Raw genomic sequence first — 24,183 nt, 5'->3', positions numbered from 1 at the left:
CTTAATTATTACAAATACTACATAACACACAACTAATTTAAAATATACCTATAACCTACTTAAATAATATCAGGATAAATGTACGGGATTTATTTTTTTTTTTTGTAAAAATTATTATTTACTTATTACTGACAGTTGGACTGTAGACATAGGCAGTTTGAAATCGAAAAATATGTGGTAGGTATTAAATGTCGGACTTAAGTATAATAAGTTAATTGTTTTATTTAAATAACAACTTTTTGCTTTATAAATTATTGATTGCCTTATAAAAAAAATAAGGGTTGATATTGGTGACTTATAAAAAAATTAATTTTATACATTTTTTGCAATTCGTCACCACAAACAATCGTTAGGTTAGTGCAGAAATAGTATCTTTTTTCATTTTTTAATGTTTTAAAAAAGACAACATTTTCAATTTTGTAGGTATAAGAAACATTTAATACCTATATTATTTTTATGTTTTACATAACTTTTGTTTCCATATTATAATAATATAGTTAATAGTAACAAGCAGCGTAAGTTTTTATAGTTGGGTATTTAGTTGTTTTAGATTAGGAAAAATAAACTTATTATGCTGTAATCGGTTAGGTACTGTTTTAAACACATACAAATAAAAACTAATCATCATAGTAATTGTAAACATATGCAGAATATAAATATTAAAAAAATGCATGTCAAATTTGAAATTGTAGTTATACGAATTAGATAATTTAATAATACACAGAAAATTTACATTTGCCCCATTCAATTCCACTATTCTTGAATTTTTTCCGATTATCTGTTATACATTTTTTAATTAAAAAATAAAACATTACAGAAACATTCGAAATAGGTATCCATAAGTTATGGCCACTATCCGATTATTTTTAGTAAAGTAATATTGAATACACCGGGTGTATTTAAGTTAAAACTTTAAAATGTAGCATAAAACGGTTTTTTTACAATAAAGACAAATCTGTAGTTACGGTTTTTGTTTGTTTTTAATTATCTTACAGATATATATTAAACTTCTATTCTGTTACATTTTCAGGCATTAAGTCCTGAAACTGCGCTTGAAAAAATAAAGATAAAACTGCCCCCCCCCCCCGTTATGAAGGGGAAAAAGATTTAATGTTATGTTTGTGATTATTGTAGGATAGGGACATGCATTCTATAAGCATATCGACTTTATTCGACGTGTTTTGTAAAGCTGTAGCAAGTCAGAAAATTTGAGCTATGAAAAAAATGATTTTTAGCAAAATAATTTTCAAATAAAATCCAATTAAAATTATTATTATTTTAATTTCTGAGACGTAAAATCTCAAAATCAAATTGCAACATACATATTTAATTTGCTTAATATTATCTGAATGATATAATGAAATTAATGACTGGTCGATAACTAGTTTTGGTAATATTAATATATGTTAACATTTATTTGCGTTTTAAGATAAAAGCTGGGGATGAAGCAGACTTGTTATATTATTTATACTCAACCGCAATTATTCTTTCCTTACCTAAACTATAAATGCTAATAACTAAAAAAAGCATTTATTCAAAGGCTGGTTTTTATTACATCGTTCTGCTATTAATAAGTAATAATTCTAATATTTTAGTTGCTATACGATTTTTAAAAGTTAAACCTTAAAATTACCCTTTGAAATAATATTTTCTACTTAATTATTAAATATAATTATTGTTATTTTAATATAATAATTATTTTATTTTAACCTTTTAGCTTACGCCTTATAAAATTATTTCATAAAAAATAATATCAGAAATTAACATGAACTTTGGATAACCCTGTATGGAGTAATTGTAAGTTATTGATGAAATAAATAAATTACTTAAATACAAAATGTTCTACGTTAAACTATTATAAAATACTAAATGTTGTTGTTATAAGCAAATGATAGCATACTAAAGAAGAAAAAATTCTGTAATTAATACTTTTTATTTTTTTACCACGTGTCATTCTAGTGTCTTGTAATCATTTAGCTGTACCTATAGGTTATAGCTAAAAGTTCACCGCACTGACCACAGATGAATTAATTTAATCTAGAATTATTCACATCAAGGTTCTCCCACTACCGCCATCTTTTCAAGGTCGGTCCAAACCGTCAAACCAGAATCGGTTATTAGCACATGCGGTAAGAGAAGTAGAATCAGACTGTAGTACTTACTACTTAGTAGTAAACATTTATTCGTCTAGACATGTTATTCAAATTAAAAATTATACATTTGTAAATACCCATACACATTTTCAAAACGTATGGAGCACTATTTTTATAGTGCTTAGCGTGTACCCACGTCAGCATGGTCGATTATTTGTCCTAGGTAAGATATCTAAACAAATCATAATAAATACAGAGTGGTCCATTTAATGGAAAACACTCTTAAAAACTATTATTATTTTTTCTTAAAATAATTAAAATTTTTGTAGTTTTTTTTTGAAAATATTTTCATTTATATTATTTTACAATACTATCTACAAATATTCACCTGTATAGTATTTATATATATATATATATACGGTATTTTCCAATGCTCTATCAACTTTTAAAACTTAAACGGTAACGTAATTATGTAATTTACATTTTCAATTAAGAATAATTTGCTGACAATTTTGACCGGTCGATAGTAGTTTTTGATAATTACTTATAAAGTTTTTTAAAATGTATGACGGGGTGGGGTGCGGCTGAGTAATGCGCGCAGATAAAAAAAAATAATACAATCCAAAGACTCGCCCTCTCTCCCGTCCCGTAAAACTGTAAAAGAAACCGTCCAAAAACCTGTTTTGACCATTCTAAATGTTCAGCAAATTATCTTAGTTAATAGTTAGTTAAATATTATATGAGTTGCCATTTAAATCCCAAAGTTGGTAGAGCTTTGGAAAATACTAAAAAAGGTACAAACATAGTTAGTAGTTTTATAATCTAAAGTTACATACATACTTTAGAAAGAAAATCTATAAAATGTGCTAACACCGGTCATCGCCGATTTATAAATATATCACAACATTGATATTGTTTTAATTTTTTATATAAAATATTTATGTCGTGCATAAACATTAAACATGTTGGTGCTTATTGTAAAATTACATCAAATACCAATGTGATATAACATGTACATGTGTAATGTGTGTATAGTGACATGATATAGTAAAATTAAAATTGCATTGCATAACTTCGAAACAAACATTGTTTTTAAAAAAAATAACTTTAAACTTGACATTTTTTTTTAAATTGTACTTAATTATTATTTAAGCATTTATTGAGTTTTATTGATAAAAATAAGTGTAGACAACAATTAATATTAGGTACCATTTGGAGACTGGGGTTATAACAAATATAATAATGACAAATTTTTATTTATTACAATTTTAATTATACCGTTTCTTATAAGTACAAACTTAATCCTAAATAGCTTAAATTATGTGGAATCGGAGGGTTCTACACAGTATGTCCCATATTATTAAAAAATAAAAATAAAAGTTTTTGAAATTACCTAAATTAAGATAGTATAGATTGTATAGATAAGTTAAATATTGCGTGGCGCTGAAGTTGATATGGGAGGGGAGATTAAGTAGAAACCTCGACTAGGTTTTAAAGTTTATTTGTACAAGTTATCGATAGTTTGGACAATGGCTACCTTACCTTGAACTTAAAACACAATTTTTTTTATTCATTTATAACTAGGTTTTGCGAAATTGTGTTTAATTTATTTAACTGATAGTCTTTTAAGTAATTATTCTTATCAAAGTCTAATAACTATTGTATTGTTGTAATTAACAGTTAACACTTATCTTAATATAGGAAAAAATTAAATCATAATTAATCATTATTATTTGTAATTAACATAGTGATATATCTCCATTTTACCACGATTTGAAACCCTCAAAACATAATGACGTATTACGTGCCATTACTAATTATCTCTGTTACAATAATACAAAATAAAATATTACCCGAAATTAAAATGTGAAGTTATAAGAATTAAAAAACCTGATTGGGAAAAATAATAAAAATAGAAAATAAAGTTAGATTTTATATTGGGGTAAGGTTTAATGTCATTGTAGTTACATTTTATGCCTGCTAATAGTTTTTTAATAGATTAAAAAAATAAATATAACGAAAAGCAAGCTGCAGTGAAAATGTTCAGGAATGGTAAATAAAAACCTCTAGACAATAATTATAATGCCATTAAATTTAGTGTCTATCAGATACTCTGTTTGACGTGTAATACAAATATTCTCCGAAAAATTGTAATTTTCTGTATTTGAAATAAATTTAGTTAACACATTTCTACAGAATAATATAATTTTTCAATTATTGGAATTACTTTAATTAGGAGAAATGAGTTATCGTAATAACCCTAAATTTTTATTGGTAGGGTTTTTTTTTTTAATTTCTTAATTTTTTAAACTTGTAGTGGATAATGGTACTTAATACTTAGCCACCAACTTTAGAGAAAGAATCTATAAAAGATGGACACCCTCCACCTCTAAACCCACTATACCTTTGAAAATACGTTAACATACAAATATTATACTTAGTTTAAATAGCTTAAAGCATTTCTACTTATAATACGTTTTTTTTTCAAGTCTAATATAATTTGATGTATTCATCTGTAGTAAAAATTTTCTTTAATCTAGACCACATACACCCGTTAACCTGATAACACACGGGCATATGGAAGATTCGGAAACTTCCCAACTTCCCAGTGCTTTTAGGGTATGTCTTATGAGTCCCACATAACATTAAGTAGGTAAATAGTTTTTTTGCAATCAAGTGCGTGGCTCAAAACTTGAGCTCTGCTCGTCCCTAGCTTCTAAAGACAGCTCTGATATACTTATAATTTTGTTAACGCTAATACATTTGGGTAATACTGTATTATAAACTAAGTTCGCATTTTACTATGCGTATTGAACATATTTTGTACCTAATACATTATAGTTGATTTCAGGTTTCCTTTCCAAATAATATTCTAATACACAGGAGCCCCTATGGAGACTAACGGAAAATCGAACGACTTTTTCAGCCAAATCCATAGGAATTATCTATTGAAACCAAACCATGTGCATAAGAAAAAAAATATTAGCCGAGTGGTAAGTCATGACTTGATAGTTTAGAAAACATTGATTCATAAATATCATAAAAAAACATTTTTCTATCTAATTATCCTGTGTATTTGAAAAATATTCCAGAACGTTTTTGGTCAAAAAGTTTCTGTTATAATACCTTGGCATTTGTTTTAAACGAGGGTTAGCAAGGGTTAATGATAAATATATATTTTTTTTTTGGTTAAGGCAAAAAATTTAAATTTTGCGTGGAAATAAATCGGGATTATTAATTTTTGAATTTCGACCCTCTCATCAAGACTCTAAAAACAACTGTTGTCCCATATTTTCAAATCTGTTATGTCTAACATTTTTTTAAAAACAGCTCCGGTTACTTTCAAGGGGAAATTTAAACTGATTGTGTTGGAGAGTTTCTTTACAATTTGAGGATTAGTAAAACCGTTGATACAAAGGTTATACAAGGTTGTGATCAGCATATAAATTAGATATACCATGTATATTACACTATAAAGTAAATACAAATTAATTCTATATCGTAGGTTGTACTATGTATGAATTTCTATTAACAAGACACGGCAGTTTCTAAAATAGTACTAAATAGTATGTAAATATACTTATAGATATATTTTTAGAACATTTTTTATGGATTGCTATCATTTAGTCACATAGCGATCATCAATTCGACTCTGTTCATATTCGTATGTATGTTTAAAAATACATGTACAATAAAGGCGGTACCATAGTGTATTCATTATAAATCATGTGGTTCGTGGTTGATTAAAATACTATTGCATATTATCGTTTATAGAATGTTGGCTACTTTTTAAAAATACTTAACTACACATAATGAAATATGCCTATTGTATTGCCATATTATAACTTATATAATATTATAACATTTAGTCATATGTAAACATGGACCTTATACTAATTATATTACTTTAATACTTATTAAGTCAACATAAAAAGTACAAACCATAGATAAAACGTGTTAAATGTATTATAACTAGGGAAATATGTTAAAACTTTATTTGAATGATTATTATTATTATTATTTGAATGATTATAATTTATAACAATGAATTGTATAGCACCATACGCAGGTTTATCCACACTTATATCTACTTCCTATCGATATTTGAATCAATGTTTTTATTTTTAATAATTTATCTACTGTTTTTTTATCTTCAAACGTCTTCGAGTTCTTAATTAATCATATTTTTATCGCTGTCAGATATTTCAAACCCACATGGTGTATTATCAATTATCATGCTGTGGATCATTACACTTCATAATAATAATTGTACTCAATAAACCTAACTTTAACCAAGTTGATTATTTATTAAATACATGCAAATTATCTACAAATAATATTATTAGTATTATCAGTTTGACATTTGCTAGTTGTATTACAACTAGATAACGTACATTTTGAACCTATTGTATATTATTTTATTGTAATACATCTTTGTATGTATACAATGTAAAATATCCATTAAACTGACATTAACATTAGACTTCTGACCCACAATTTGGGGGGCAAAATCATATATATTTTTAAATAACTTTTATAAAATTAATATAATTTTCTTAAACCGATTATATTACAAAAAAATATTTTGGTTTTGAATAGAAAACCTTCATACTTATTTTATATATACAAGAGTATATTTTATTAAAAATCAGCAATCAACCAACCATTATTTTGAATAGTATACTTTTATGTAAACAAATTGAATCTAAAAATGTAAGTTTCTATTTTAAATTTAAAAGTTATTGGCATTATAAACATCATTTTTAGACATATTATTAATTAACTGAAATCGTTGTGCATTACAGCGAATAAAATGATTAGAAAAATCTGCTGAGTCACAGCTGTTAACATACCACACGGTATATCTATTGAATTATATTTGAAATATATTTATTTATGTTTTGTATTTAATTATGTTATTCTTTCAGCTATGGCTTGCGTTTGTTGTCACTATGCCATGTCTAGCTCCTGGAATGAGTTTTGGATATTCTGCCATAGTATTGGATCAATTATCGTTGACAGTTAGTGAAGCCTCTTGGTTTGGTAAGTATTTAATCTAAATAAAAAATCAGATTTATACAAATGAGTAATGATTTATGTACTCAATCAGCTTATGTGACTATGAGCTTATTTATGTACTGAGTAAGCGGAATATTTAATAGGACACCACACACGTGTTTTTGTAGCAAAAATAATGCACATAAGTAGTATACCGTTAAAAAGTTCTACCGTGTTTTGTTGGAATTAAATGTTCATAATTATAATTATTTTCTACCTTATATGCAAATGAATATTATGATCTTTTTGGTACCTAAGTGTAGTAATCGTGGCACGCGTGGGTTATTTTATTATTAATAATATTAATATTTTCGAAACTTGTTTACTAGATCTTACTAACATTTAATACTTAAGTTTTCCTTATTCTGTTGACATCAATATTTGTTTGGAACAACAACAAGGGAATTATGTATTATTTTACCTAATTTACATATTAGTATACAACCCTTTGACAACAGTATTTTGTTGTTCAAGACTATTGCAGTTATCATATGTGTCTGACCTTTGCCAAGAAAACTTTTTTATTATTGGACAATAAAGAATTATCATTACTGTGTTTTAACAAGTATACACTAGATTTGAAGTTCTCAATTAAAATTTTGCGAAAAATGCCTACCCTTCACTATCCTATATAAATGCTATCCTATCCTTTATAAATAAAAATGGTGTCAAATGAGTCGGTTAAGGTAGCTGCGCGGTTTTTTCTCGTTTTAAATGTATTGCAGTGCATTTGCAACGAGTGTTGTTGTATTCAGTGTTACTTTTGTTTTTTGAGAAAACTTTTGACTTGAAGATTTTTGATAATGCAAGGAGAACGCCCTTTTAGCTTTTGTAGTTCGTATATTCGCTTAATGTTTATATAAATTAAACTTTTATTCTCTCTACGTCAGTGGTGGTTATTAATAAAAAAGTGTTATTAAGTATTAATTATGAACTTTTTGTACATTTTGTTTCAGCCAGTCTACCGTCTACATTGATGCCAGTGGGTTGTCTAATTAGTGGACCGTTGATTGATCGACTAGGACGTAAAACAGCGTTAATGGTCGTCAATTTCCCGTCCATTTTGGGATGGCTATTCCTAGCTCAGCAACCGGCTGATTTGACCGTTCTGTACGTAGGACAACTACTGGTAGGCCTGTCGGTGGGCATGGCGTCGACCCCCGCCACGATTTACGCCGCCGAATGCATAACCGTCAATTTCACAGGGCTCAGAGGTTGTTTTACTATTTTGGCTTCGATTATGCTTAACTTCGGTATGTTCCTGACTTACTTGCTGGGTCTGCTGTTACCCGCGTTCGTGGTCGCCTACATCGCGGCGGTCGTTTCGTTTACATCTCTGTTGGCCATTTGTCTACTGATACCGGAAAGCCCTCCGTGGTTGTTCGAGCAAGGCCGACACGGAGACGCCGAGTTCTCGCAAAAAGTGTTGCGCATAACCCAGCCCATCCTGCAAACGCCCAAAGCGGCGGCGGCGGAAACGACCGTCGAAAAACCCGCGCAACAAACGGAATTCTTCGTCAGACTTCGCGACCCGGACGTCTACAAACCCATCGTGATCATGACGACGTTTCTATTTTTCCAACAGTTCAGCGGTTCGTTCGTGCTGACCACGTACTTGATCCAGATATTACAAAGCCTAAACGTGACGACGAACGACTACTTGGTCACGTTGGTGGCCGGGTTCACCAATCTAGCGGCCATGGTCATTTTGTCGGCGCTGCTGACGAAAAGCGGTTTCAAGCAATTGGCGTTGATATCCTGTGCCGGTGTATCGGTGTCGATGTTGTCTCTGTCGGCGTACCTGTACCTGAAGGTCGACGACCAATTTTTGACCAACGTGGTGGTCATAACTTGTATACTGTTCTATATGGCGATGAACGGGCTCGGGCTGAGACCGATACCGTACGCAATGCTCGGTGAAGTTTTCCCGACCGACGTGGCCGGCGTGGCCGGTTCGTTTGCCGCTTGCAGTTCTTCTGTATTTAATTTTATCGCTATCAAATTATTCCCATACCTCCGGCTGTGGATCGGATCCGGAGTGTTTATTATGTACGGCGTACTGGCGTTGTGCGCTTTAATTTTCGTCGACAAATGTCTCCCGGACACCAAAGGTAAAACCATAAAACAAATCAGCGACGGTTTCAATAATTGTAAAACGGAAATAATAATTTAAACTTACTAACTTAGAAGATATTTGGATCTCAATTTTTTTTTTTTGCTTATAAGTACGAAAACTTTTGAATTTATGTTCTTTTTTTTCTACCTATGTATTTTATAGTTATTAAACACAACGTTAAATTGCGTTAAATTGTGACAACTTATAAAATATCAAAATTGCGATTATAACACCTATGTATTCATAATATAATGTTGATTACGTTTTATTGTACACCTATATTCTGTATTTAATAAGTAACGACTATAATACTCTGTCGTATGTCATTCGAAACACTTGATGACCGTCTCTGCTGATTTATAGAAAAAGACATAGCGCAACAAACGGTTCTACAAAATTCGGACGAGTTGACCAAAATTTTAAACTGTTGCTGTACGAAAGAGTTTTTCACGAGGAACCCACATCTGCCTTCAAAATTAAGATAAAACTCATAATTCGACAATTTTCTAAAAAAAAAAAAATTGTATTACAAAATAGCACAAGAAGGATTTTCAAGTATCATATTTCAGCTTTAATCTTTCTTTTGTAAATTGTAAAAAATTTGATTTGTTTTCAAATTTAGAATTGTTTAAATTAATTATTAAAATGTCCCTTGTGTTAATCAAATAGAAAAATAAAAATTCATATGAAGTACTCTAGAGTAGAGCTAGGGTACTGAAATTTTGGGGATTTCTTATTTTAATATACTTCAATCAATTGTGGGGGCGCGTGGTGTATTTATGGGGGGATAGACCCCCCCCCCTTTGCCCTTTTTTTTATAAGACTAAGTATACACAGAACTGATCCCGTATTCTGTAATCTGTTAGGCGTCATACTAATCTACTTATGTATATATTTTTAGCAGTTGATTGTATACCGATATTTATTCACATTGTTATCCTGTGAGTGGCATTATAATAATAAAAAATAGGACCATCCTGGCGAAACCTGGGTAAAAACGTATGAATAAAATAAAGTATAAATATTATTACATTCATTGTTATTAAATGCCTTACATGGGAGTAACTGAAGTCAAAAGCTTGCAATAGCTGTTGTTAGGTATGATCAATAAAATGTTGTTAAAAAAAATTTCGAAGTTTTTTTTACGATCATGTCGTGCCTTATGCAAAAATAACGCAATAAGTGACTAGTAGATGGCGTCCTACGTACGGATTATTATCAATGAATCAGCTCTAAACTTGCTCTTATCGACATTGACTAATCACAAATCACAATATAATTCACATTTCTGAGTTCAGTTTTCACTTCGTCGAGTTACGTGAAATGACCGTAGTCGTGTTTAGAACACAGCCCAAATTCACACGTATTTTGTTTCATTAATTATTTTCTACAAAATAACGAACATAAACCGTTCCAGACGTTCACACGATAATTTTCAACAACATAATAATAATAATATTATTATTATTATTAAAATAAAATACTGTTATTTATAAACATATTATAATATTATGTTAACATAATAGTTTATTAATAACTGTTATATTAATAATTTTGTTTACCCAGTCATTCGTCATAATTAAAATGTATAATATTTATATATATATTAATGTTAAAACTGTAACATTAAATTATTTCAGTTAGTCATTGAATAAGATTGTAGTTTAGAGCTTAACTTTTTAAGCCACTGATATTTACTAAAAGTTTTAAGGCTCAAACGTTATACAAGGTTTGTATGTGTATAGTGCTAGTGCAAAGGAATCAAATATATTTATGAAAGTGTTTTCTTTAAATTTACTAGTGAATTCAGTGTGTTATGGCTAAGTGGTTAGATTCAGGAGATTTAGTCCCGTACGATGATCAAGTCGGAGGTCATAAGTTTACTAAAGAAAAACCACTCTTAGGTGTGTCTAAATTACATAATACTATATTGTATGTATTTTTAAAAGATTAAAATATATATATATTTTTTTATTTAGGTTTGTTGAAACACAAAGAGGGTTATATTTTAAAATCAGTCGAAGGAGGCACCAAAGGAAAAAACGAAGTAAAATTCTATGAAGAATTGAAAAGTAACGAGAGTTTATTAACCCTAAGACAACTGGTTCCATCATATTTTGGAACCATAACTTTGAAAGTCGATTCAAAAGGTTTGTACTTACATTGTATAAATAATATTCACATTGATTATAAATTAATTATGAGTTTTATCTGAATTGTCGTAGATATAAAATTTATAGTTTTGGACGATATAACTAGAAAAATGAAAAAACCTTGCGTTATGGACGTGAAGATCGGTATGCAAACGTGGGAACCGGGTTGTACAGAGAAAAAAAAGAAGGACGAAAACGTAATATTTTTGAAAATTATTTACAAACATTTATTGTTGCACTAAAGGAGAGTTATTTCTATAATCAAATTTAAATTCAATAGACATCAGTTCATTGAAATTAATATTGTTATTTACAAAACTTGTATTCACTAGAAATGGAATAATTAAATGTTTTTTTACCATAAAATCATAGATTAAACATAAATAAATGCATGTGATTTGGCGGCAATGCCAGTATATTCAGTATCACAAGACTTAAAATCAGGGAGATGATTAAAAAAAATATATTTTACTTCAAATCTCTATAAATATATTAGCTATTAAAATTAAATTAAAGTGTTGGGCATCATCTCATTGTCCCTTTTGATGTTTCGCCAGTTGGTAGACAAGTTAGGTTATTTATATAGCAGTACAGTAAAGAAAATGGCCTTTTGTCACAGCTTATCCACCAACTGTATGTTTATTAGCTTTAAGTTAACAGTATTTATTTATTTATTGTCTACTAGCGCTCAGATTTGAGTTGACTATTAACAATTATAACTTTTGTGAATAATTAAACATAAGGTATGTTTAATCGTAACCCAGATATTATTTATATGGTGCATTTCCGTGGTCGTCTCAACACTGATTCATAGCTTATGAAATAATACATTTATTATATCCACTACATTATATAATTTATTTTGTAAATCACTAAATAATATGTCTAATGTTTAGGCCAAGTATAAAGAATGTAAAGAACAATGGAATTTCTGCATACCAGGGTTTCAAGTTTACGATTTGTCGGATCCTAATTCGGAACAACTGCATAAATACGACAAAGAGTTTGGAAAAAGTTTAGATCCAGGAAAAGTCGTATCAGGTCGGTAGTGCATTATTCATTTATTAATTACAATTAGTCATCACTTAACACAAAAATTACTCTTTCAAAATTTAGTTTTCAAGACATTTTTAAACTACGACAGCAGTTATCTAGGTTTGTCAAAATTAGTTCAAGGCTTTACCAACCAACTAGATACCATACGAAGATACTTTCAGAATCAAAAATATCACCATTTTTACTCTAGTTCAGTATTGTTAGCATACGATGCAGAGACATTAACAAACGACAAAGACAAATTTCCCTTGTTGAGAGTTACGTTAATTGATTTTGCACACGTTACCCCAGCTAATGGCCAAATTGATGTTAATTATTTACACGGAATAAATAAATTATGCACACTGTTTCGAACACAATTGTTGCTTGACCATTAAATTTAGATCTAGCGCATTTAAATAAAAATAAGTAAAATTCTTATAAATATACATTTTAATAGATTTGTTTAGATGTGAAATAATCGTATTTCACCTCATTATTTTGTTAAATGAAATTGATATTGTTAACAATTTGTTAATTACCAAAAATATGAATTTTTTAACCTTATTTATTGTAAGCTATAATATATATACTAAAATCAATTGTATTATAAAAATAGTCATATTAGATTTTATAAATTTGAATTTTTTTTTATACATAAATATATATAGGTATACATATATAAAACAATTTATAGCATTTAAATTATTTTTAATAAAATGTACCATTATAGTTGTTATATTATTTAATGATTTGAGATAGTAATAATACCTAATACTCAAATTCTTAATAATTGTCAATTGAAATTAAAATGAAATAAAAACAAGAATTGTCTAAATACAAATTTTGGTTTTTTTTTAATGTATTTCTTCAATTGGGGGGAAGAGGGATCGACGTTAGTCATTACACCTCCCAATTTTCATTAGAATTTGATTGTTATCTAACAATCAAAATATATTCGAGGTGAAAACTAATTTTGCAGCTAACTTAAGTACTTGAAATAGTGTGATCGAATGAATATTTATTAAAAAATATATCAACTGTGTACAGTGTAAATATAATAGTGTATCGAAAGTATTAAAAATGCAAACATTTATTACATTTTCAACTTTGGTGATAGGATTTCTAGTTTTAAAGGGACTGTGTGTTCAATTTTTATTTTCATTTGAAATTTAATACAATAGTTTGTTTAAATAAAATCCATATTAAATAAAATAAACTGACTTAAACATTTTTTTTTAATTGTATATATTTTATAACTTTTTCGAACAAATACTGCAAATTACTTTTATATTATTATTATAAAACTGCTTAAAATGTAAAAAAAAAAAAAAAACAATAGGAGTAAATAAGAAATAATTATTCCATATTAATAAATCCACAAAAAGTATATTATGACTGAAATTTGTAATAGGTAACATAAACAATAAATTACTTAAGAAAAACATTTCCAAAACCTATATTATGAAAAAAAAATTGAAATTCTTTAAATATATAATTTGTAAAATTGAGTTAATCTCATGAAAAAACAATAATATATTGTGTATAGAATTTCTGCCTTATGTTTGATAAGTCAATCATGCACTGCTTATTTTTGTTTTTTTTTCTAACACTTAAAAATTAACAAAATTTTTGTCAACACTTAAATGATGAAAAACTATATATAAATATAATGGAACTTACATATTAAATTATTTGATGTAATGAAAAAAAGTGTTCGAAATAAGAATTAAGTGTCCCAATTTCGTTTGAATTACTGTAGAATCAAACCAATCTGTCGAAAAACAAAAATTGTATTTAGTTTTATAATTATGTTTTCTTCTGTTAAATCATTACAAACCTTATTGCTATTTAATTCTGGACACTTCCAATTGTACAAATAATATTGCAAATTGCCATCGCCGACACCGAATTTTAACGGTTCTAGAAATTCTTTGTTTTCCATTAAATCTAACGCGTTGAACACATCAAAATTTGCCTGAAAAAAATTTAAGGGAGAATATTATTAACTGTTAAAACAATTTAAAATTTGGTTACCTACATCCCTTGCCGATATTAAAGCATCTTGCATTAGTTCTACCCATGGTGTTTTTGTAGAAACATTGTAAAATGAATAGGCCGCTTTTAATGTTCGGTAATTGGGATGATGCATGATAGTTGACGGAAGTGTATAAAAGCTGACTAGATCTATACAAAAACATAAAAAAAAAAAATTATAATTGGCAACAATTGTAAATTACAGAATGTCATAAAAAGCATAAAAAAAATTTGCCATCCAAAATTCACCTGTTATTTTATTATTGTTCTCAACAACGTAGGCATCAATAATGCCCTCTTGTGGTAGAAACCAATGTTTAAACTCGGCTTCAGAAAACATAGGAGTTATATCGAATGATTTTAGATACTGAAAAGAATATTAAAAGATAATTATAGCTAAAAACATATAAAATAAACAATTTTAAATTATAATCTTACACTTGCAAGTAATTTCCGAGCCTGTGGCAAGTCTTTTTCGGTAAGTTTACGGAATCCTTGAGTGTTTGTAGTGACGGGTAACTTATGTAGTTTTAACGTTCTTTGCATTGTCATGTTACGACTTAAATGGGAAAATTTAACATCTATCAATTTCTTTGGATTTAACGATCGATGCCAATACCTTGGAAAAATAAAAAATTAAATTTTTTTTACATTAAATAATGTTAATTAACAATATAGTAAAAATATACGGTATACCTGCAGGATCCTATTGGTTTTGGTAAAACAATACCAGCGGTATAAACCGCTTGAAAAATGCCATTCTGGTTCACACGTCTTGTTATTTCTCTGATTAGAACTGGAGCTACTCTTTTGCTACGCAATTTTTTATGGACACACAAAAAATTAATTTCCACCATTTTTTGGGACCTGTGTGTGAACATATTTTATGAAATAATTATTTTGATATAAAGATGAAAAATAAATGTATTTACTTGCTATAGACATTGAGCAGCGCTGGAATGGCACTAATAAAACCTACCAGTTTACTACTTTTTGTAACTCTGACACCGACGTGCCAATCTTTTAGCCAACCAGGTGGCTGGAGGGCCCTGAATTAGAAACAATTAAAAATGTTGTAATCATTTAGGTATTTTTTTTCTTTGTATTCAACTTTCAATACCATTTTAGAAAATGAGGTTGATAATCAAAACGAAACATGCTATCTTCATCCTCTACGTAATTTTCATTTAACAAAGTATACAACTCTTTTAAAACAAATGGATCGTCAAGGCTCAGTGTGTCCCACTGAAAACCATCAGGCAGTGTAAATGGTTCTTTCCTGATTTCTTCTGAAGTTTTATCTGCCTCGATTGGACCATTATTAATTACAACTTCACCTTGAAAATTAAATAATAATAAAAAATAATTTATGTTGGTTATTGTCTGCAATTTACACTGGAATAAATGAGAAGGAGGTGGCTAAGCAAAAGTATGTCTGTTAAATAAATCGATAAATATTAGCTCCTACACATTGTTTACAATTTTAAATAATGTTTTATTTATATACTTTTATTTGACTATTTTATTTATTTATTCGTATGGCAGCCAGAGGGGGTGATAGAACTTTAGCCGTCTAAAGACGTTGCCCGGGGTACATTACGTGGAAGCATTCTATCATTGTACCATTTGACTATTGCAAACAACCTGTCATTTTAAATAATAGTTCATTGATTTAATTAATTAAACTTTTATTTTTTCTAACTTAATTATTATTAATTTCCATTTATATTTAAATAAATAATTAATTAATTAATAAAATTGTGTACATTATTTGAGTTTTTATTTTTAATACATAGTTTAGTTTAATTAAAGTGTCATCATTCCTTAATTTTATAATAAGAAAATTTACTATAAATTTGTTTCACCTATTTCATTAAACATTTTTATGTCCATCTATTTTATAATAATTTGTCGCAGATTATCAAAAATAGGCACATCATATTCTCCTGTCTAATAGTATTTTATTTATAAATAATGATCACTTACATAAAAACTATTTTAATTAAAAAAAATTAATATTTGGTTTAATTTGAATAAAATAAAACATAACAAATACAAATTTTTTTTTAATTAGTAACAATTTTTAAAATATTTCTTTTTATATCAAATAAATTTTAAAATAAGGATAAATATTAGCTAGCAATTAAGTAAGTTCCTTAGATGTACTTACCCATTTTAGGAACAGGTTGTGTATACCAAAAGCGATATTGTTTATGTAGAGCTTCTTCAGGAGTTTTAGCGGCTCTTTGTTGAAGTGAAAATACTTCCATAGCCTTTTGAATATCCTAAAAAAGTTATAACAGCAAAATAGTAAAATGTAAATAAACATTAAGGCATTAAATTATTTCTTAGTATTACAAAAGCTTTTACAAAAAAAGCTAACACTCATTTTTTTCATAAATCAGTGTACCCCTTTATAACAAGAAAACACTAAATACTAACTTACTACTCATTTCTCATTAATTCCAGCACTAATCAAATATGAAAGAATTTATGATTGTAAAACTAATTTATGTATATCTTAAAAGTACATACTAATTTGAAATATATTATTTTTATTGTAAAATAATACTTTAATGACATAAACCTATATGTTGTATGCTTGAATTGAAAAATCTTCAACAAAAAAATAATTATTTGTGTCTTGTAAAAAATAATTTATCTTAACCACAATTAAAAACAACCTTCAAATAGTTAAAAATGCATTTGACAAATACATCATTTTCTCAATCGGCTTATTTTAAATGTACTAACCTGAATAGAAATAGTTGATGGTAATGTTGTTTCCTCAACTGTTCCATTTTGTGTAGTTTGTTCAGCCTTGATATTATTTTTGCTTTTTCTATTTCTTTTTCTAAAAGGAAAATATTGAACTCTTATAATGTAACAAAATCAAATGAAAGGTTATGATAAAGATTACTTTTTTGTCTGTTCTACTTCGACATTAGGCTCATTAGGTTGATCACCGTGAATCTCTGGTGTTTCACTATTCATGGTGACTACTAATTTGGATTAATAGACAGTATTAAACAATAAAATAAAAAATTTTACCGTAGTAAATATTTTAGTTGAATTATATTATACAGCAGCTAACCAACTAAAGCAGGTCCAAGAAACTAACTGAAGAGCAATGAAAAAAAAATCAAAAAATGTACCGCGTCGGAAATTGCAACTGAACGTGAAGTCTGAAAATACAAAAACTACAAATTGATATTTTTTTGTATTAAAATTTGTATAATAATCACAGACGAAAAACCACGGCCAGCAGTCGGCACTTTACCGTCAAAAGTCAAAACTCATGTTACAATCACAGAATTCTGTGTTACAATGTTGTATAACCTGATTATATTGATATAATCGATTTATATTATACTCACTAGCTTAAACATCGATGATCGATTTCAATTTAATTTAACAATAAATATTGCAATATACTCATCGAACGTAAATATATATTATAAAAACAACAATTTGTTATGGGTAAATAATAATGATGCTTCTACAGATATATATATTTATAAAATATATACCTGTACAACTGTAGTATAACGAATTTATAAAACATTCGTAAATCAAAAAATTGTGATAACCGCAAAATGGCCGGTGATGTATTATGGCGGCAGTGTATTTCTTACCGGCGAACTCTAGCAGCCATATTGTGAAAATTGATAAAACAAATTACTGGCTTACCTTTATCCGTGTATGTATGATTTAACCTTTTTAATTTTTGACAAATCTGCCAACGTACAGCCCTCAGAAATGTTATGTTCTAATGAGTAATGTTCTTAATTCTATGTATTTAATAATGAATATTTGTATTCTAAAACCATCTCAAACTAAACAAAACCGGTTCTCCATAACTTGATCGATGTGGTAATTGAAGAAAAAAAAAATGACCAGTAAAGAATCCTCATAGATGTACTAATAAATAATTAAGTTTTAGCTTAAAACTAAGATTTAAAAAAATTATCCTACATACCGAACCGCTGTAATAAAAATTGATGTAGCGTTCTCTTAAATGAAATCATGAATTATATATTATATTTTATCAGTGTTTTTAACTCAATATTTCGAATTAAAAAATAAAAATAATTACTAATGTAATTAAATATATGACTTTTAGAGAGTATGCCTAATCATTTTTTACCACATTTTCCTACAAAAAGTTTTTATCAAATTCTTGGTATAAAGTGACCAATTATTGACAAAATCTTAACAATATGTGTGATATACATACATAGCTTTAAACAAACATTAATTTTCACAACCAAGTCTTTATGATAGACATGGATAAGTATAAAGTGTTTATAATATATAAATTAAATCATATATGTTTGCTTATTAGTTGGATGAAACATATTGATTCAACGTATATCAACTGTTAATTATATCGTAATACAATTTTTTAATTTGCATTAAAATGTTTTCATTTAGACTATTCATTTAAAAAAGTTTAAAATACTTAGAAGACCAGGAAAAATATATAATGTCAACAACAATTTCAAAACATCAGTTGTAACTACAGATAAAAATAATAAAACAGATCAACTCAAAAAAACTTTTGAAAGAAAAATAATATCAAGAAACTATAATGACTTAACTAGCTGACTGACAAAATAAATGTAGAAGTACATATATTGGAGGCTAAATTAAGAAAAACCTATGGTATTAGTGTCTATAAAGATTTCTCGTTTTTCGGAATTTGATTTTGATGATCCTACAATAGATACACAACGAGAATTGGATGAACAAGCGGATTACTAAATAGAACTTCAAATAATTATTAACAATATAATATTATAATCAAATATACATAAAATAAACTATTATTTCCTGCATTGAGTAGTTTTTTCTTTTCTTTTTTTCACATGCTTTTTCACTTTGACTTTTCTTTTTTCAGCCTTTTCTTCCTTAACTTGTTTTTTTCGTAGCTAAAATATAAAAATTAGTTAGCACATTTTTTTTATAGAATATTATATGGCAGAATTGAATAAATTATTACTCTTTTGCTTTCTACATCTTCATTTTTAGGTCTTGAAGAATTAATAAATTTACTTTCTTCTTCGGAATAATCACTTTCTGTTTCTGATGCACTAGAAGAAACATTTGAATCGTTTTCTAGTATAGTTGGGATATTTTGAGGTCCCGATAAGTCTTCTTTTAGTCCAACAATTTTTTGATAGATTAAATCTTCACCGGTTTGTCCAGATTTAACCAAACTAATATCTCTTTCGAAATCAACAACCTGTTTTAGTAATTATACTTAATGTTGTAAAATTTATAACTATACTAGTAAATTATAATACTATTATAAAAATGTACAAATTACATGTGCGTATTAATCATTACCTCATTGAGATTTTTTGGTATATACGCATTTTTAAATACTTCTTGTTCAACTATTTCTTCATTAGTTAAAACATCAGAGTTTGTCATTTGTGTTTGAATTTTGTCAAGACATATCTCCATATTGTCCAATGTAATTGTTGGATCGGTAAGAAAATCAAAGAGTGATTTAATTGTTAGCGTAGCTACATCGTAATGGCGGAAAAATTCTGAAGACAATAAACCATAAAATGATAGTTTAACAAAATAAATATAACTGTCAGGTATTGTATAAAAGTAAGTATCATTATTGCTACCTGTTATGTTAGTGCAATCTTTTCGTAAAAATTCCAAAGCATATGGATGCTCATGTTCGACAGCCTGGGATACATCTATCATTACAATTTCTCCGTTATCATATCTAAACAATTCATGATATTTTATTAATGTAATTTTAACACTATATAATACATTAAGTTGAACATTTTTTTTTTTATAAACAACAAAATATATTTAGGTATACTCACAATAAATTAAATTCACTAAGATCAGCGTGGACCAGTTTACAAATATTATATAGTTTCCACATTATTATAAGACAATCTCTATAGAGTTGGCATGCTTTAGATGTTGATAGTCGAGCATCCTAAAGTGAAAAAAACATTTAAAAAATAATAATGAATCACAATTTTTTTGACAATTCATTTTTACATTATACTCGTACATTGCAAAAAAACTGACTTTTATAATGAAATCGCAGGATTAATGTTTGGGTGCAGCTTTACTAACTAGGTAACTATCGATTGCATTGTATTTTAAATTACTCCACACAATAGTTTTAAAGAATTTATTTCATTTTGTGGGCAGTGTGATTTCATAAATAATTGGACAGAGTGGGCAATTTTGAAATTATTCAATTGAAAATTTAAGCAAATTTCATTATAATATCGACATATGGAAAAGCTACATAACAACTTTAGAGGAATCATTTATGTTTGGAAAGAGGATCTTGACAGCAATTTAATGTGATGCCCCTCAAACAACTTAATATCTATTATTTTTGTTCCATTTTGCGCGTCAAATTCTTTTATTGTGAAACTTGAGGTTATGCTACTCATGTCCACATAAATGTGTAGTTTTGTAAATTTACCTTTAATTTTGGTGCAGGCCAACCATCTTTACCAATGAATGACATCATTAAAACATGGGATCTCAATAGTATTGGTTCAGGTACTGGAAGGCCAGCCGAATGCATTCTTACTAAGTTCCGCATTTCTTTTTCAGCCCAAAGCCGAACCATTTTTCTTGGATTATGTCTACAGTAACCATGACGAAATCTAATAACAAAAATAATAATATATCAATAAAAGTAAATAACACAAACAAAATTGTTATGACTTATAGTATTAAGTCCTTTTCAAGAAAACTCTTGAATACAAATCTGTTAAGTTAGGTAACACAACTTAGCAGCTACATAAAGATAAATGTATTGCAAAATGAATAAGGTGGTAACACAACTTTTTTATACAAATAAAAACTTTAAAAATGCAGAACTTGGCTAAAACTAGTAATTTGTAACCAGGTTTGCACACAATTTGTTTTACTTAACACTGTAGTAATGATAAGAAATATATATTATATAATTTTATGAAACTTCCTTATTTTGTGATTAGATTGAAAAAAAGCACTTTTGAAATCAATTTGCATCATATTTTACAAAAGTTAACATATTTTTTTCATTTTAGAAAACTACTAATTGACTTTTGAAATTATAGAAAATAGCACAATTTTAGTTACCTCTGTGTAAATTAACTCTAGTTTTGTAATAACACTGTGAGAATTTCTAATCCAAGTACATAATTATAATTTTTTCTAGTAAGGATTATGCAAGCACCTGAATTCACCAGTAACATAACGATCACGATCCTTGAACACCAATATTGATGTTTTAAAAACTTTAATAGCATAATGCTTTTCACCATCGGTGGACGTTGCGTGATATACATTGGCTTCTTTACCAGTTGATATGCAACCATCAATTTGACCAATCATACTTCTGTTGAGTAGTTTAAACAGAATCATTCGTGTTCTCGGGTCCATCACTTGTTCTGCTGTAGCTCGGTCACATTTATCTTTATTTCTGAATCTAAAATATAATGTTACAGTATTAGACAAAATAAATTTATATGTTATTATGTAATACTTGCCTACTAGCGTCTGATTTCTTGAAGCTCTCCATCATTTTATTAGAAGCTTCTTGCGTAAGTGTTGGTCCTTCATAAGGATCCGTGTTTACTTTATCCAAATATTTTTTGAATAAATTCTCTGAAGGTTGGTAATCACTGACTTTTGGATTTTTATTTTGTTGGTTAGGTGTAGCAGAATGGATCTGAGCTTTAATTTCATTTGTTGCTTTTCTACTATAACATCCTGATTAAAATTAAAAAATTAAGTTTAAAATAACAACATATAATAATAATCATATAATATTACCATCATCAAATCGTGTATCTTCTGAACTACTCTCATTGTCCGAATAGTCACTGTCATATATACTTTGGTCACTTATTAATTTACGACCATAATTTTTAAAACTTATTTCACCAAATAGTTTGGAAATATCCTCATCTTTTTTTTTTACCGGCAATCTTAAATTATTAAAAAGTAAAAATTTATCGTAATAGGTATATTTAATTTCATTTTAAAATAAACTTACATAACATTATCGTTTTCTGCATCGCTAAATTGATGCATTTTGCTTGTTTAATTAACCACTATTCTAATAAGAAAATTTAGGTGTTTATAAATTATATTATGAAATAACAAAAACAATATTTTTTTAATGGCCTAAATTCGAAAAAAGACAATCCAACACCATTAATAAATCGGCTATAGCTTATCTAGATATATATTTTAGGTACGATTTTCTACAAAGTACAAGTTATAAAATACGATTCAAAACACGTGTGGAAAGAAGAAAAATACCCATGTATACAAAATAGGTATATCAGTTACTTGGGTTATCAATTTTCACAACATGGCTTCTCAAGTTCTCCCGTAAAAAATACACTACCACCTAAGAACATGATAATTATATTGAGGTTATCCTAAGTAGCTGACATACCTATAACCATGTTACCATGTATTGTTACTTATGAATATCATAATGTCAATATGCATATTTCTTATAAGTTTAATAAACATTAAACACATATTCTGTGACACAATTATTACTTGAAACGACTGGCCAATTATTTTCGAGATTAAAAATTCATAACATTATTCTGTAGCATCAATGATTTAATTGAAATCAATTGATTTGAATAGTTGCGAGCATTGAAATTTGAAACTGCAAATAACTAATAAGTGGCGCGGTGTACAGAAACTGAGCTGTGAATATTTAATAAATATTATCTTTATAACCAAATGCCTAATATAATATATTAAGTATATAGTTATACTTATAACAAATCGACGACAGTAGATATTTTTAAAAAACTCAGCTATGTATGACAGATAAAGACATTTTCAAAAATATTACAAAAGTGCACTCAGCACTATGATATCGTAATACAATGTATTATAAACAAATTAAGAATATCGAATGGCAGCTTATTGCTTCATTATTGATTATCAATTATTATATTCCACTTGTGAACAAAATAGAAAACTCGTAATTATTTAAGAATAATAAGCCTTTTATATTCACTTTATTTACTTGAATATTTGTATTTTACAAATAGATTTTTTATAATATAATAGGCATTTAAATTTAAAATGTTAAAAAATAATAGTTATATTATTCAGTATCACAATCCACCTTGGCGCTTTTCTAATAAGAAGAAAAATAAAATTATACATATTAATACATTCATTCGTTCTACTGCTCAATTTTGTAGCACAAATAATTTTATATATTAAGTAACAACATATGAACTTGTAAGTTAAAATAAAAATTATATAATTTTTATTAACAAATATTATTTTACAAGCACAAAATTTGACAAAAAAAAATCTGTGACAGTAATTATGTATTTGTTAAACATTACACAGTTAAATTGGTTGTTTTACACCTATTTTTTATATATATATATATATATATATGTATGTATATACTTTTTTTATATATATCACAGCATTAAATCGGAAACAAAACAAACTAATAAAATAATAAACTAAATAATGAAAATAAATATTACATAAAGATTATTGTATTCATTACATTTATATATAATAATAATATCAACCTAATTATAACTATCCAGGTCCATTTCTAAACAGATATTTTGTAAGTATAATAATTATAATCATTGCAAATTTTAAAATATTAGTTTAGAGATCAAAATACAATAAAAATTTGTTGAAC

General features: G+C 27.6%; 4 protein-coding genes across 10 annotated transcripts; 2 read left to right on the top strand and 2 right to left on the bottom strand.

Annotated features, from left to right (window-relative positions):
* Nucleotides 1-2,113: 2,113 nt before the first annotated feature.
* LOC126833214 (uncharacterized) lies at nucleotides 2,114-9,814 on the top strand. 5 transcript variants are annotated; one of them, XM_050564405.1, is made up of 6 exons: nucleotides 2,114-2,316; nucleotides 4,634-4,712; nucleotides 4,945-5,086; nucleotides 6,899-6,952; nucleotides 7,022-7,136; nucleotides 8,108-9,807. In XM_050564405.1, the coding sequence occupies exons 5-6, from the start codon at nucleotides 7,046-7,048 to the stop codon at nucleotides 9,322-9,324; spliced, it is 1,308 nt and encodes a 435-aa protein (XP_050420362.1). In that variant the 5' UTR covers nucleotides 2,114-2,316; nucleotides 4,634-4,712; nucleotides 4,945-5,086; nucleotides 6,899-6,952; nucleotides 7,022-7,045; the 3' UTR covers nucleotides 9,325-9,807. The 5 variants fall into 5 exon arrangements, with proteins under 5 accessions (XP_050420362.1, XP_050420361.1, XP_050420360.1 ...); XM_050564404.1 differs by lacking the exon at nucleotides 6,899-6,952 and having other exon boundaries at nucleotides 2,115-2,316; nucleotides 8,108-9,801; XM_050564403.1 differs by lacking the exons at nucleotides 4,634-4,712; nucleotides 6,899-6,952 and having other exon boundaries at nucleotides 2,115-2,316; nucleotides 4,935-5,086; nucleotides 8,108-9,801.
* LOC126833215 (glycylpeptide N-tetradecanoyltransferase 1) lies at nucleotides 7,033-17,799 on the bottom strand. 3 transcript variants are annotated; one of them, XR_007684915.1, is made up of 12 exons: nucleotides 17,413-17,799; nucleotides 17,247-17,346; nucleotides 16,663-16,777; nucleotides 15,613-15,829; nucleotides 15,425-15,541; nucleotides 15,189-15,359; nucleotides 14,931-15,111; nucleotides 14,742-14,859; nucleotides 14,497-14,642; nucleotides 14,296-14,433; nucleotides 14,139-14,229; nucleotides 7,033-7,149 (listed from the first exon to the last, which is right to left on the bottom strand). XR_007684915.1 is itself a non-coding variant. In XM_050564408.1 (12 exons), exons 2-12 carry the CDS (start codon nucleotides 17,484-17,486, stop codon nucleotides 14,209-14,211), a joined length of 1,398 nt encoding a protein of 465 aa, XP_050420365.1. In that variant the 5' UTR covers nucleotides 17,487-17,494; nucleotides 17,587-17,799; the 3' UTR covers nucleotides 13,852-14,208. The 3 variants fall into 3 exon arrangements, 1 of the variants encoding a protein (XP_050420365.1); XM_050564408.1 differs by lacking the exon at nucleotides 7,033-7,149 and having other exon boundaries at nucleotides 13,852-14,229; nucleotides 17,413-17,494; nucleotides 17,587-17,799; XR_007684914.1 differs by lacking the exon at nucleotides 7,033-7,149 and adding an exon at nucleotides 13,853-14,067.
* LOC126833216 (uncharacterized) lies at nucleotides 10,612-13,030 on the top strand. The gene is made up of 7 exons (XM_050564409.1): nucleotides 10,612-10,630; nucleotides 10,908-10,996; nucleotides 11,069-11,171; nucleotides 11,247-11,417; nucleotides 11,493-11,617; nucleotides 12,317-12,461; nucleotides 12,537-13,030. Exons 3-7 carry the CDS (start codon nucleotides 11,084-11,086, stop codon nucleotides 12,851-12,853), a joined length of 846 nt encoding a protein of 281 aa, XP_050420366.1. The 5' UTR covers nucleotides 10,612-10,630; nucleotides 10,908-10,996; nucleotides 11,069-11,083; the 3' UTR covers nucleotides 12,854-13,030.
* A 1,155-nt stretch (nucleotides 17,800-18,954) lies between the features above and the next one.
* On the bottom strand, nucleotides 18,955-22,819 carry LOC126833368 (serine/threonine-protein kinase RIO1). The gene is made up of 10 exons (XM_050564665.1): nucleotides 22,534-22,819; nucleotides 22,311-22,465; nucleotides 22,025-22,247; nucleotides 21,712-21,963; nucleotides 20,968-21,154; nucleotides 20,345-20,463; nucleotides 20,135-20,238; nucleotides 19,842-20,047; nucleotides 19,495-19,737; nucleotides 18,955-19,423 (listed from the first exon to the last, which is right to left on the bottom strand). The coding sequence occupies exons 1-10, from the start codon at nucleotides 22,569-22,571 to the stop codon at nucleotides 19,319-19,321; spliced, it is 1,632 nt and encodes a 543-aa protein (XP_050420622.1). The 5' UTR covers nucleotides 22,572-22,819; the 3' UTR covers nucleotides 18,955-19,318.
* Nucleotides 22,820-24,183: the final 1,364 nt, after the last annotated feature.

The sequence above is a fragment of the Adelges cooleyi genome, unplaced genomic scaffold (genome assembly GCF_023614345.1).
Source record: "Adelges cooleyi isolate 19-005CV unplaced genomic scaffold, UGA_ACOO_1.1 ACOO_flye_CR_arks_rails_tigmint_CR_PRNA_2, whole genome shotgun sequence".
NCBI lineage: Eukaryota > Metazoa > Arthropoda > Insecta > Hemiptera > Adelgidae > Adelges > Adelges cooleyi.
Note: the sequence above shows the minus strand (reverse complement) of the source record. Positions and strands in the feature narration are given on the sequence as shown.

Excerpts from the sequence above, each read along its gene's own strand:
- LOC126833214 (XM_050564403.1), top strand. The coding sequence starts at position 4,985 with ATGGAGACTAACGGAAAATCGAACGACTTTTTCAGCCAAATCCATAGG. Across the intron at positions 5,087-7,021 it reads AAAAAAATATTAGCCGAGTG|CTATGGCTTGCGTTTGTTGT; the intron begins GTAAGTCATGAC and ends TTATTCTTTCAG. Across the intron at positions 7,137-8,107 it reads TAGTGAAGCCTCTTGGTTTG|CCAGTCTACCGTCTACATTG; the intron begins GTAAGTATTTAA and ends ATTTTGTTTCAG.
- LOC126833215 (XM_050564408.1), bottom strand. The coding sequence starts at position 17,486 with ATGAATAGTGAAACACCAGAGATTCACGGTGATCAACCTAATGAGCCT. Across the intron at positions 16,778-17,246 it reads CATCAACTATTTCTATTCAG|GATATTCAAAAGGCTATGGA; the intron begins GTTAGTACATTT and ends TAACTTTTTTAG. Across the intron at positions 15,360-15,424 it reads CTGCTCAATGTCTATAGCAA|GTCCCAAAAAATGGTGGAAA; the intron begins GTAAATACATTT and ends GTTCACACACAG.
- LOC126833368 (XM_050564665.1), bottom strand. The coding sequence starts at position 22,571 with ATGCATCAATTTAGCGATGCAGAAAACGATAATGTTAT. Across the intron at positions 22,466-22,533 it reads GCAGAAAACGATAATGTTAT|ATTGCCGGTAAAAAAAAAAG; the intron begins GTAAGTTTATTT and ends TAATAATTTAAG. Across the intron at positions 19,424-19,494 it reads AAGATGTAGAAAGCAAAAGA|CTACGAAAAAAACAAGTTAA; the intron begins GTAATAATTTAT and ends TTTATATTTTAG.
- LOC126833216 (XM_050564409.1), top strand. The coding sequence starts at position 11,084 with ATGGCTAAGTGGTTAGATTCAGGAGATTTAGTCCCGTACGATGATCAA. Across the intron at positions 11,418-11,492 it reads TTTGAAAGTCGATTCAAAAG|ATATAAAATTTATAGTTTTG; the intron begins GTTTGTACTTAC and ends GAATTGTCGTAG. Across the intron at positions 11,618-12,316 it reads AAAAAAAGAAGGACGAAAAC|GCCAAGTATAAAGAATGTAA; the intron begins GTAATATTTTTG and ends TCTAATGTTTAG.